This window comes from Dryobates pubescens, chromosome 21, assembly GCF_014839835.1.
Source record: "Dryobates pubescens isolate bDryPub1 chromosome 21, bDryPub1.pri, whole genome shotgun sequence".
In the NCBI taxonomy this organism is placed as follows: Eukaryota; Metazoa; Chordata; class Aves; order Piciformes; family Picidae; genus Dryobates; species Dryobates pubescens.
Genome location: NC_071632.1, coordinates 15,973,438 through 15,986,860, shown reverse-complemented (window position 1 = coordinate 15,986,860; position 13,423 = coordinate 15,973,438). Strand labels below are relative to the sequence as shown.

The 13,423-nt window shown below is 45.6% G+C and overlaps 1 protein-coding gene across 1 annotated transcript in view; it reads right to left on the bottom strand.

Annotated features, from left to right (window-relative positions):
* Nucleotides 1-500: 500 nt before the first annotated feature.
* Nucleotides 501-13,423, bottom strand: part of ACVR2B (activin A receptor type 2B) — a 97,989-nt gene continuing 85,066 nt past the window's right edge. The window contains exons 6-11 of the mRNA XM_054171306.1: nt 12,611-12,754; nt 11,559-11,707; nt 6,668-6,782; nt 4,401-4,539; nt 1,879-2,009; nt 501-734 (exon numbers count right to left, since the gene is read on the bottom strand). Of these exons, the coding sequence (XP_054027281.1) occupies nt 540-734; nt 1,879-2,009; nt 4,401-4,539; nt 6,668-6,782; nt 11,559-11,707; nt 12,611-12,754 (873 nt within the window). The 3' untranslated portion in view covers nt 501-539. The remainder of the gene's footprint in view (nt 735-1,878; nt 2,010-4,400; nt 4,540-6,667; nt 6,783-11,558; nt 11,708-12,610; nt 12,755-13,423) is intronic.

Below are 13,423 nucleotides of genomic sequence, written 5' to 3'. Positions count from 1 at the left end.
ATTCTTTATATAACAGTCTTAAGTTTCCTCCACAGTTTGCAGCATTGTGTTTTCCAAGGTGGTAGGTGGTTTTCCTTTATGTCACAGATGCTCCACTCAGAAGACAAGACCGATAAAGAGAAACCCAGACAACTGAATAAAAGTAAAACCAAAACACAACCGAAGTGAGTTTGTTGAGGTTCTGAGGTACCTGCACCTTTTCTGCATTCATTAGTCGGCACCTGAATGCTTGCTGAAATGTCCATTATTTTTTCTTTTTTTTTTTTTTGTTTTTTTTTGTTTTAATACAGTAGAGCAATGTGCTGGTAAAATTGATCCAATCCAAAATAATAATAATAATAATAATAACAACAATAATAATAAAAAGTCAAGATAAAATAGCAGCTGCATTCATGTGTTTGTTGGATTTTTTTGTGGGTTTTTTTGTTGGGTTTTTTTTGTGTGTGTTTTTTTCTTTTCTTTCTTTTCTTTTTTTCTTTCTTTCTTTTTTTTTTTTTTTTAAATCCACTGAGTCTGGAAAGACCAAAGTGAACCAGGACTTAGATACTAGACTCTTTGGGTGGCAAGTCCACGTTGGTGACGGACGTCACGATGGAGACGAGGCAGTCCGAGGTAGTGCCGTTTACGGATTTGCGGATCTGCGCAATGCGCTCCTCGACACAGCCCGCCGAGAGCCGAGCCTCCGCGTCGTGGTCCCAGCACTCTTCGATGGTCACGCAGAGCTGCGCCAAGCCCTGTGGATGACAAAGGGGAGAAAGCTGTGGGTTTTCCCCGAGCGTATCGAGCGATACTTTGACCCCGGATCTGCCGGTCTCAACACGGAGAGCAGAAGTCATAGAATAGAATCATAGAATCAACCAGCTTGGAAAAGACCTCAGAGATCATCAAGTCCAACCTATTACCTAACACCTCCTGACAGCTAAACCATGGCTCGAAATGCTACATCCAATCCTTTTTTGAACACCTTCAGGGATGGTGACTCCACCACCTCCCTGGGCAGCCTATTCCAATGGCCAATTACTCTTTCTGGGAAGAACTTCCTCTTCACCTCCAGCCTAAACTTCCCCTGGTGCAGCTTGAGACTGTGTTCTGGTGCTGGTTGCCTGGGAGAAGAGACCAACCCCCACCTGGCTACAACCTCCTTTACGGAAGCTGTAGAGAGCAATAAGATCTACCCTGAGCCTCCTCTTCTCCAGGCTAAACATCCCCAGCTCCCTCAGCTTCTCCTCATAGGGCTGGTGCTCAAGGCCTGTCCCCAGCCTCATTGCCCTTCTCTCGACACATTCAAGTACCTCAATGTCCTTCTTAAATTGAAGGGCCCAAAACTGGACAGAGTACTCAAAGTGTGGCCTAACCAGTGCTGAGCACAGGGTCAGAATGACTTCCCTGCTTCTGCTGGCCACACTGTTTCTGATGCAGGCCAGGATGCCATTGGCCTTCTTGGCCACCTGCTGCATTTTGCTTCATTGTCTGCTTGCCTTCCCATCTAAATAATTTTTCCTCAAACAAATGCTCAAGTCTTGCAACGCTACCCAGCTTGTGAGGAACCTCTCCAGTAGTATGGATCTTTTTCTTAATGAAAGGGATTATTTTCCATTCCTTCACCATATTAAAGGTAAATCACCATATGCTTCACATTCAGCACTGTCTGATCTTAATCAGTTGGTTCCTAAATACAAGGGACAAATGGAAAAGGGAGGATGAAGGTATGGAACAACTCCTCATTCTTGTGTGCATCCTCTCTAGCACCAGGAGGAGGTCCAAGCACCAGGGTGGACTGGTTAGCTTTCCTCTGAAGCTTATGAGTGGTGCATAACCACATCCCTCGTTTCGATCACACAGGAAAACACTTTGCACCATCAACCAGGAGGGACATACAGGGTGTTTCAGCCAGTGATCCTTGAACACAGGGCGCATCTTCTTGTGAACCACCACTTCTTGCAGGTCCTCAAGGGATGGGTGCTGACCTATTTCTTCTTCAAATGGCAGCATGTATTCATCCACAGGACCTATGGTGCACATGGAGAACTGGGTTAGTACAGAAATGTCCTCATCAAAGTCACATCCTCCCCATGCATGAGTGAGCTGCAGCTCCAGAGCAGCCTCAGCCACCACAGCAAAGCCTGCAGTTCACATGTCATTGCAGACAAGTGTGATTTACATTCCTCCTGCACAATGGACTTTGCCATCACTTTTGCTTGTCTGGACATGCATTTTCCATCTCATCAAGTTTTAAATATAAACCCCTCAGACAGGCCTCCTGATCCCACCTCTCTCCTTGAGGAGGCTTGCCGGGTAGTCTGTGATTTATTTCAATACAAAGAGCAAATCAGCCCATCCTCCTCACGTTTTAGCAGAGTGATTCAACCCACAGTAACCTAGAGGAAGGTTTTAGCATCACAGTAATTTCATTTTAGGCACTGACTAGCAAGGTCAAGCATTCACAGCACTTAGCATTTCTTGCTTTGTGATCTGGCTTGTTCATAGGTTTGAGTCAGTCCTGAGAGGCTGGAACCAGATGCACTTGTCCCAAGCACCAGCTCCTAAGTGCGAGATGATTTCTGAATGCTTTTGTTATACCACTTATGGCTGTGAACTGCCCTGGGCAATGGGAATGAGACAACTGTTTTGAGTATCAGTGCCCATGCTGGATGGGAGCAATAACTTCTGCTTACTGAAACGTCATTTGGCTTTTAGCAATCTGTAGATGCTCTCTCACTAACAGCAGCCCAGCTTAACTGATAGGCTTTCTCAGGGTGCTCCACAGCATCACTTACAGCTTCTTGGTAGCAAAGAGGGACTTATTTCAAGAATGGAGATATTTCAAGAGGGCCTTTGCAGACTGAAATATAGAGCTGACCACTTGAGCTGGTCATGAACTGTGACACCAACAACATGATGTTTAGGTGCTCCAAAAAAATAAATCACTCAACCATCTTATCATTATCCTTGCTGACACAATGCCAGCCACTAAACCAAACTGAAACATTCATTCCAACAGATGGCACAATAACACTCATAACCTTCATCCTTCAGGAGGAATCAAGACTATGAAGAGCAGCACTGATATTCTCCAACCAAACGTGCAGTTCACACAACATCACTTCTGAGCTAGAAGTACAGATGAGGTAACTCCCCATCATCCCAAAAGAAGCTTTCCCTCTGATTTAATGGTTCTGTATATGGCACCTGGAGTCTCTTGGACAGCTTCTGCCTCAGAAGAGTTAGAAGGAAATCACAAAAATGACAGCCTAAAATCCAAAGGGATATCTGGGAGACATCAACAGAGATGGGTTATTCCTACATGCATGGTCTGGGTACCATGGTTTCACATCGCTGTGCTCCTACCACCTTGCTCCTCCAGCATTTTATTTGGTTACACAGCAAATTTTTTAAGAGAAGACCTTCTTTTACCACAAACCTATGCAGAAACCCCAATTATTAGTGTAATACTAACAAAAACATTTGAAGTCCAGGTGACATAATGTTAATTTATGAACTTCATATTGTGTCCAGAGCACCCATATCTGTACAAGCAGAAAGAAGCTGGAGTAAGCAGCCTTGGAGCTACTACAATGAAATTATTTCTTCCCTGATAAGGGTTAAGGTCCTGCAAATGGCAAGGATGTCACCAAAGGGCAGATGTGCCATTTGGACAGAAAAGATGCCCCATTTTGCAGCATCATTTTAGGATTTAAAACCAAAACCCCCTATGACTGAAAGTTCATTCTTTGGGTCATTCAGGAGAAAGTGAGATCCTTCAAAACTGCACATGGAACAACAAACTCTGCCTGCTGCTGAGGGAGTGCTTCATCAGCCACAGTCAAAGATTAATACCTAATGACTTATGACAGCAGGGAAATAGGCTTGCTGACCCAAGAAGATCCTTCCAGCCCTGTGTTCCTGCTGTTTCACCAAGATGCTCCACTTCTGAGTTTTTCATTCAGGCTACCACATTGCCCTGCAGGAGTGAGGTGTGACAGCCAAGTTGGAGCTGAGCACAGCTCTTCTCTGGAGCGCAAAGCCTGCCATAGTCACAGGCAGGAATGTAGAGTGCCATAGAGAGCAGTACGGAGCAGGTGCAGGACTAAAGGACGTGCATTGGTGATAGAGGAATCACCTACTTCTCCCTCCAAGTTCTCAGCCAATTTTCAACATACTCAGCATAGTTAAAAGCACTTTAAGACTTGAACACTACCAAGGCTACTATCTACAGAGAATGACACAGCTTATGTTATGACACAGCTTATGTTAAACAAGCAAGTGAAAAACAAGTTTGCTGCTTAATAAAAATATGCTATTCATTATCACTTCTTTTAAATAAAGCCAGGTCCATTCTCTGGACCACTAAACGACACTGAAACAGAGCTCTATTCAGGGAAGATGATCCTTATTCTTACCATCAACAGCTCTACATCTGGAGACTAGCTCCCACAAGACCAGTCCCATTGCATACATGTCTATTCTCAGGAAGGCGTCTCGTTGGAAGTTGATTGCTCCCTCTAACACTTCAGGAGCCATATACCTCCTTGTTCCCACCTACAGAGAAAAAAAATCACAACTCAAGTTACATTCCAGTTGGGTCCATCAGCCTCCACTGGTTGGAGATGAGTGACAGCTGGTTTAATTAGCCTTAAGGCTACTTCTGCTAAAGTTGCACTTCACTTGAAAAACAAGCAAAGAGGAGCTGTTTTTTTCTGACACCGATTCTCATTAAGATCACTCAAGTCTAGCTAAGTGAACTAAAGGAAAAAGCCGAAGTGCAGGGCTACATATGTGATATTCATTGAGCGTACACTAAAGGTCTCATTTAAATGCAGTGTGGCACGGTGAGTCCGGATGAAATCCTGCCTTCCCCGCGTCCCACTGCGTCTTGCTCCAGCAGCACACACTGCATGAGAAAATGCTGTCTTTGGAGACACACAAAACACCCAGAGATCAAGTCAGACCTGGTTATTGTAGTGGTTCAAAGTTCCACTTCCTTTTTACTCAAAAAAAAAAATAATTATATGTATATTAAAAATAAAAGATAAGAATAGAACTGATATGTTCCAAAGTGGTAGGAAAAGGTGTTGCACAGACAGCCCTGGATAACACAAGTCTCCTGAATCCACAGAAATAGTAAAGCATGAAGACTGTGATGTGTACCCTGCCCAGGCTTGCCGTGATCTGGTTTGGAAAAACTCCCCTGTCACTTTGAGGGGGTTCAGTCCTCATTACAGTGCTTATCTTGTGTTTAGTGCAGGTAGAGCCATACTGAGCTCTTCATCTAGTTGTGGTTATATATGGCAGAATGATAGGCCATAATGGAAGAAAGGGGACAGAAGAGCAAGGAAGAAAGCACTTTTTTAACACGGGAATTGAAACTCCTTTACTATTTTCCTTCATCTCTTCTTGCTGTTACCTGAAGCATGGGAGATCAGGGGGAAGTCAGGACGTTAAAAGGCAAAAGGACAAGTCAAATTAGGTGACATAAGTGAGGAAAACTGAGGGCAGGGGAGCTAACCCAGAGAAGTATTCACTTCTGAGATAAAGGCAAAAAGGGAGCCTGCAGTGGAAATGGGTATTCAGAAAACCCCCCCAGACACACGGAGGGGATGCTGGCATGACAGCAGAACGCCTGGCTGGAGGCACGGGCTAACGAGAACCTTATGAAGTTCAACAAGGACAAGTGTATGGTCTTGCACCTCAGAAAACATAATCCAGGAGTGCAGCACAGGCTGGGATCTACCTGCCTGGAAAGCAGCTCTGTGAAAAGTGACCTGGAGTCCTGGTGGCCAACAAGGTCAATATGCATGAAGTGGCAAAGAATGCCAAGAGGATCTTGGTTGCTTTGACAAGGGCAGCACCAGCAGAGATAAAGTCATCATCTTAGTCTACTAAGTGCTTGTCAGGCCATTCCTGGAATATTGTGTTCAATTTGGTTCTCCCTGTGCAAAAAAAAAATGTGGGCAGGCTGGGGAGGGTCTAGAGAAAGGCTACAAAGGGAAGGAGTCCTTTGGAGGAAAAGCCGAGAGAACTGGGTTTGTTCAGCCTTGAGAAAAGGGTTACGAGAGACATTATCACTAGGTTCTAGTATTTAAAGGGTGGCTCCAAAGAAGGAGAGCCATTTTTCACAGGGAGTCAAATCAAAAAGACAAGGAGTAATGGGTAGAAGTTACTCCCGGTGAGATTCCAATTGGACATGAGGAAAATTTTTCATAATGAGAACAATCAGCCATTGAAATAATCTCCCCTGGGAAGTAGTGGAGTCCCCAGCATTGGACACTTCTAAGATTCAGCTGGACAGGCTGCTGGGCCATCTTGTCTATACCATGCTTTTGCCAAGAAAGATTGGACCAGATGACCCTTGAGGTCACTTCCAACCTGGTATTCTATGATTTTATGAATATTTAATTCCAAAACAATGGTCAACAAGTCTTATGTTTGAAAGAAGAATCCGCCTGCCCCTGGGCCTAAGGGGACCTTTCCTGCCCAGCAGTCAGAAGGGTTTGAGCACTCTCTCTGTGCACCCAGACGAAAGCAGCTCCTGGAATTCGTATCTGAGCACAAGCTTTTGTGGAAGACACGTATCTCAAAGAGCAACAGATGCACCTCTACAAACTACCCCTTACCCTCAGAAGCTATGGCAAGCTCAACTTTTCAAAACATTAAAGATAATGATTACCTGTCCATGAGTGTCCCCTGGAGGTTTTCCAGGTTCAAACCGTACAGCTAGTCCAAAATCAGCTAGCACCGCTGTCAAGTCATTCTTCAGCAAGACATTTTTACTCTTGAAGTCCCTATGGGCAAGCCAAAAAGCAAGTTTGGGAAGGGTTTATTACCACATGTGTCTAAATCACATCGCAACACACCACATTGTAAGTCTATAGGCTTAGCAGCCCCCCAGTAAATCAGCTCTCTCCTTCCTTCTCCGGATGCCCAGCATGGTCAGCTATGGGAAATTTGGCTGCTAGTCGCTGCCCATGTTCCTGAAACACAGACAAGCAGACCTGTGCTGCCCAGCACAGAGCTGGCCAAACTCTATGGTGAATTAACCTCAGAACAGATGCAGAGAGTGATATGAAGGGGGTGTTTCAATTTGAGCAGGCAGCAAAAGGCACCATTTCATGCTCTGACCACCAGCTGTGGACCCCCACCTCTGGCCACTTCGTACATCTGAAGTGGTGAAATACTGGAGCAGGCAACCAGCATTAGAACAAGAGGACACAGTCTCAAGCTGCACCAGGGGAAGTTTAGGCTCAAGGTGAGGAGAAACTTCTTCACAGAGAGAGTTGTTAGCCATTGGAATGGGCTGCCCAGGGAGGTGGTGGAGTCACTGTCCCTGGAGGTGTTTGGGGATTGGATGTGGCACTTGGTGCCATGGTTTAGTAGTCCTGAGGTCTTGGATGACAGGTTGGACTTGATGATCTTTGAGGTCTTTTCCAACCTTACTGATTCTATGATAAGTTGCCCAGAGATGTGGCTGAGGCCCCATTCCTGGAGACATTCAGTGTCAAACTTGATGGGGCCCTGAGCAACCTGATCTAGTTAGACATGTCTCTGCTCACTGCAGGGGAGTTGCATAAGATGATCTTTGAGGGTCCCTTTCAACCAATGCAGTCTGTGATTCCTCACACCCAACAACAAAAGCAAGATAGGGCAGGGTGGTGCATTCAGTCTTTATCCAAGTAACAATGTTTGCTCCTATCTACAAAATCAGATCTTCCTGGAAGTTACCAGGTGCTGGTAACTGGTGGGACTGTCTCCAACCTGACTACACACTTCAACAGACTTCTGCCATATTCATCTATTACACTTATGTTTTAATTGCTGGATTGGTCTACCCCAGGGAATTTGGAAGGTTGGAAGGGAAGCAGCCCACACTGAGACAAGCTGTCAGGGTCACACCAGGCAGCTAACAGGCAGATGTAAGCATTGCAGTGGAGATGGTGGGTCTGTGCTTGAAGGGGGTTTTTTAAGGCGACATTTGTGTCAGTCCTGTGTCATTCCAGGGCAGCTCAGGTAAATGTGCAGGGACTGGAAAGCAGAGCAAGGGGATAGAGGAGGGTCACACTGAGATACCTATGCCAGTCAAACTCTGTTCCCTGGGCTTCCTGCATTTTCATCTGAAAAGGAATGTTTGGCAATCTAATTAAATTACAGACCTTAGACGGCAGATGGCAATTGTCCTGTATGCTCAGCATTATAATTTCCCTATCATCAATTCACTCGGTGACCCTGCTGATTGCAGGACATTGCAGGCCTGCACAAAATAATTTATGAGGGCAGATACAATTGTTCTGCACTAGAGAGACCTGTCAAAATTCTTTGGGAAGAGAGAAATTGCTGGACCATAGAGAAGGGCTCCTTGCTGAGGCCTCGGATGCCAGAACACCAGCTCTAAGTACCAAAAGCAAAAATCAGCCTGTACCACCCAGCTTGAAAAACCAAAAGAAAGGATTCTTTTTTTTCTTTCTAAGATAAAGGCAACATCATGGGCATTTCTGGCTCAGGGATTAAAGATGGGGAAGTGGGGGACAAGTTGGAGAGCATCACAGAACTGGGAAACACCAGCAGAAAGTAGCCATCACTACCTCAAGAGGACACAAGAGGTTTCTAGAAACACAGTAGAGTTTTGCAGAGCCTGCACAACATTTGTACCCCTCCATTCCACCATTTACCTAATACCTGTCATCTTAGAGACTGGCTGCTTCCCTGCTAGAGCAGCTTCCCTACAGGCTTAGGAAACAGCCATAATTCAATGACATAGACAAACTCTCTTGCTCACCCAGCATTAGGGGATCATGCCTTCCAGGATGGGACAAATTGTGCATGAGATTTTTGCAAAACAGTGGCTCAACGAGGGCCACACAAAGTATTGGACAGTCTGTCTGAACAAAGGGTTTCCAAAGTGAAGCGAGATGCAAGCCAGAATCATTGCCAGGGCATTTCCTGCCCTTTGGGCATGCAACAGTTAACTGCTTCATCTTGGTATGTGATGCAGGAATTGGCTTTCGTGGGGGTTTTGGTTGGTTGGTTGATTTTTCCCCCCCCATTTCCATAAATTTCCTCATTTTCCTGTGTGTTCCTTCCTGCCACAAACCACCTCGAACTGGCAAATGTGAGCTGCAATGCAAACATGTTCAGGACAGGGAGAAAGACCTGATCCTAGCCACGCTCAAGTAGAATTCTCACTAACACCATATGCATTACACCATCCTAAAATGGGCACTGATGAAGGAAAGTGGCCTGAAAAAAAAAAAAGATAAAAATAAAAATTGTGTAATGCTTCAAGCTGGGGAATAAAAGAGCAAGTGGACTATAAATGACAAATGTGTTAACTGAGTTCAGACACTGGAGATTTTATTTTCAGCTTCCACGTGGGGGCACTTTTGCACCAACAAGTAATCCCCTAACCTTAATCCTCCTTGGAGTGTGGGGGCCAGCAAAGAGTTAGCTGAACCCCTGCCCAGCAGCGACTAGGGGAGTCTCACCTGGCAACCCCAGCATCTTTACATGCATTGTGTGAAGGCATTCAAAAATACACCCCTCCCCAGGTTTAAAATGTGGGGGGTTGTTTTCTTTTACAAGCAAAATAAAACTAAAAGGAGTGGGGTAATCCAAGGGAAATCCTGTGTGTCCTGAACTCCCTCTTCCAGAGGTATGTGCTAAGTTCAGACAAATAGTGCATTCTCCACCTTTTATCATTTGCTAAATGGATGAGGACACTAATGAGCACGATCTGTTGCTTTAAAGCCTTTCTATAGCCTTTCTCTGTTCCCCACCCTCAGGAATTTTTATGTATAAACCACTGCCTTTATTCCACAGGGACAAATGTCAGGGACACAGAGGTCAGCTCCAGGAGCAGCACAAAGGCAGCTGCAGGCTCTTTCAACAGCTCCCAGCTCTTACAAACCTTCACGTTGAGGGAGGGGGTGTGTTTTGGGGGCAGGGGCACCCTTGCACAAACAGGGATTATCTTGCCCTACATGAAGATGGCCCTGCTGGATTGGGTATAAATTGCTGCAGCTGGTCGTGGAGTGTAAGTCCCTCCTAAATAAAATTCAGTGTGTGGAGGGGGAATATGGCCATGGATTACCATGTAAATCCCTTCTGGAAAACTCCCCTCTCTTGCTGTGCTTGTGAACTGCTCTGTAGAGATGCTTGAGTCCAGGGCAAGCAATGTGGGACCTCAGAGACAGGCTATAACAAATAAATATCATAGCAATAAGGATGCCTTAATCCCCTGTTTTCTGGATTCCCACTATCTCCATCATGCTGCCACCCAGGAGGGTTGCAACATGTGCCAAGTGGTCTCAAAGGCACCATGGTGCCTACTTTAGTTTCTGTCATAAGCATCCTGGCAAGATTTGGGCACAATAAAACTATAATGGAACTAAAAGGCAGCCATTTTCTGCATTTGTACTGTTTCTCCATTTCTTACCTAGTGGTCAACAGCTCTGTGGGAAGACAGCGGAGTCATCAGTTTAAAACACTTCGGGGAAAAACAGGGTCCAAATCTTGGTACAGCCATAAAAATGCATGGATTACAGTGTGGTTTATCAAGTACAGTACCTTCAAAGAGTGGCTCTGCAGCAACCAGAAGGGAAGCACCTATCCCTCAGATGCTTGCCATAAACCATAGCCAATGGTACTGACTGTGTCACAGTCAAGACACTTACTTGCCCTTCCCCATTTCATATGTGGTTTAAAAAAAAAAAAATCTTGTCTTAGCAGGAGATTTGTTGGGTTAAAAGGCATTTACTTTCTAAAAGCACAATTGCCACCTCTGATCAACATCATCGTCAATCCCAAGCACCAATATAGGCTGGGCAGCAACCAGCTTGAGAGCAGCCCTGAAGAAAAGGACTTGAAGGTGCTGGTGGATGAGAAGCTCAACGTGAGCCAGCAGTGTGCATTTGCAGCCCAGAAAGCCAATCACGTCCTGGGCTGCATCAAGAGAAACATAGCCAGCAGGTCGAGGGAGGGGATTCTCCCCCTCTACTCTGCTCTGGTGAGACCAGTTCTGGAGCCCCTATTACAGGAAGGATCTGGAGGTGCTGGAGAGTGTCCAGAGAAGGGCCACGAGGATGATCTGGAGCACCTCTCCTATGAGAACAGACTGAGGGATTTGGGGCTATTCAGTCTGGAGAAGAGAAGGCTCCAAGGAAACCTTATTGTGGCCCTTCAGTATCTGAAGGGGGTCTACAAGAAAGCTGGGGAGGGACTTTTTAGAGTGTCAGGGAGTGATAGGACTGGGGAGAATGGAAAAAATAAAAACAGAAATGGGTAGATTCAGATTGGATGTTAGGAAGAAGTTCTTCACCACGAGGGTGGTGAGACACTGGAACAGGTTGCCCAGGGAGGTGGCAGAAGCCCCATCCCTGGAAGTTTTTAAAGCCAGGCTGGATGTGGCTCTGAGCAACCTGATCTAGTGTGGTGTCCCTGCCCACAGCAGGGGGGCTGGAACTAGATGATCCTTGAGGTCCCTTCCAACCCTAACAATTCTATGATTATATGACCACTTCAAACACCTGAAAGCAGCATTTGAATAGTGTCAACAAAAGCAGTCATACCTGTGTGCTATAGCAGGTTTGTGTCCTTCACCTTTGCACCAAGGGACATCTTCATGAAGATAGGACAAGCCACGGGCCATTGTTTCTGCAACATGGCAGAGCTCATTCCAGCTGATAATATTGCCCTTCAAATAGTCTGTCAGAGAGCCCTGCAAAACAGGACATTGTATGTTCTTAATCACAGACCCTGCCATGTGACAGCTGAGGAAATGGTTTTAATGAGTGCTTGAGAAATTTGAACCTTGATTTAACAGCGGGGAAAAAAAAAAAGAGTAACAATTCACTGGCAAAAGCGAACAAGAAGAAATACAACCTAGGAGTGCTCCTGAGCCCCCCACCCCTGACAGCACAGAAACTATCTGTATGTCTAAAAGGACTCTGCTGATCTGCCATGAAAGAGGAAGAAGGTTAAGAAAGGGGGTGGGGGGGGAAGAAAAGTCACCTCAAAACAGAGCACTTCACCTAACCTAAGCAAGGGGAAAGCCTCCCATGCAAGATGATGATGCAGCGCATCAGCTGGTTGTGGCAATGATTGACTCAGTAGACCTTGGATTAAACAGAGGGATAATGCTAGTGGCTCAACCCCGGATTTGTACGTGTTTGTTTTATTTAAGCGTTAGTCATGTTTGATAACTAAAGCAATCCATGAAATGGGAGATATGCCCCGAGCTTCAAAAGCAAACACAGAGCACATCTGCAAGGGGTGAGTTGGGACTGCCACGCTCTGACACCTGGCTCCCATGTGCTCATCTGCACACATTAAGGGATGGTGGGCACCACGTATGTGAGCTGTGTGGCCTTTTGTGCCTCTCTCTCCCCAAGTCCCACCTTTATCAATTGTATGTTTGTGTAGGGAAGCCCTGAAAGCTAACAGAAGGGCCTTTGAAAGCGGGGAGCAGGAGCACTCCTCCCCTACCACTGAGCCATGGCTCACCACAGACACACTGGATAGATTACAGGGGAGCTTCTGGGAGAACAGGGGACACCAAATCCTGCTGCTTTACTACCAGCCACTTCTGCCTTCTCAAAATGTACGTGCAATGATACATTACCTTGTCATGGAACGCTGTGATCAGCCAGAGCTCCGTCTCCAGGTTTGTTCCTCTTTTCTCCGCTGCGATAAATTGCAAAAGGTTTTCATGCTTCATGCCAGGAGTATTGAAAATCTCCCTCTCACTCTGCCAAGATTGCTTATCCTAAAGCAGGGAGAAACGCACCATCAAAGATCATGCTTCCCCTTAAAGCAAACAGCTCCTTCAGCTCAGTCAGGGCTGCTCACAGTCCTCTTAATATCATCCTCCAGCATTTGAATGTGATGTATCCCTTTAAAATGGCATTGTTTTCCTGAAGAGTAGAGGCTGGAGAAAGACTGCAAGTTGCTGTTCTCAGTCTCCCTTCTCCAAAACTCTCTTCAGCTATTCCTAAAGCACACATGAGGAGGGAGGGAGGAATCCAAACTCAATCTCACTGAGAAATACACCATTTGTCAAGATTTCCTAAGGATGCTTGCAAGAATAAAGCCTGTGCACACAGCAGACAGATCTGCACTGTGGCTGTAATTGTTACAATTGCAAAACCTAATCTAGGCTCTATTGAATATTTACTACTAGGTCACAGCTGGCTTGGACAGAAGATGTGCAAGTCTCCTTTAGCAACGCTATGACAGCAAGTATGGGGCAAAAAAATTAACGAAGGAGGAGATGGTAGAGGAGCACAAAGATGTTTCAGTTATTCTTTCATTTGCCTTTTGATTGCTTTACTCTTCCCATCTGCAATTCCTAGAGAGTTGTCAAGAGTGTTCAAAGGTTTCCTAGAGCAAAAGACGTAATCTGACAGAAACGCTGCGGTGCAATTAGCTTTCACAG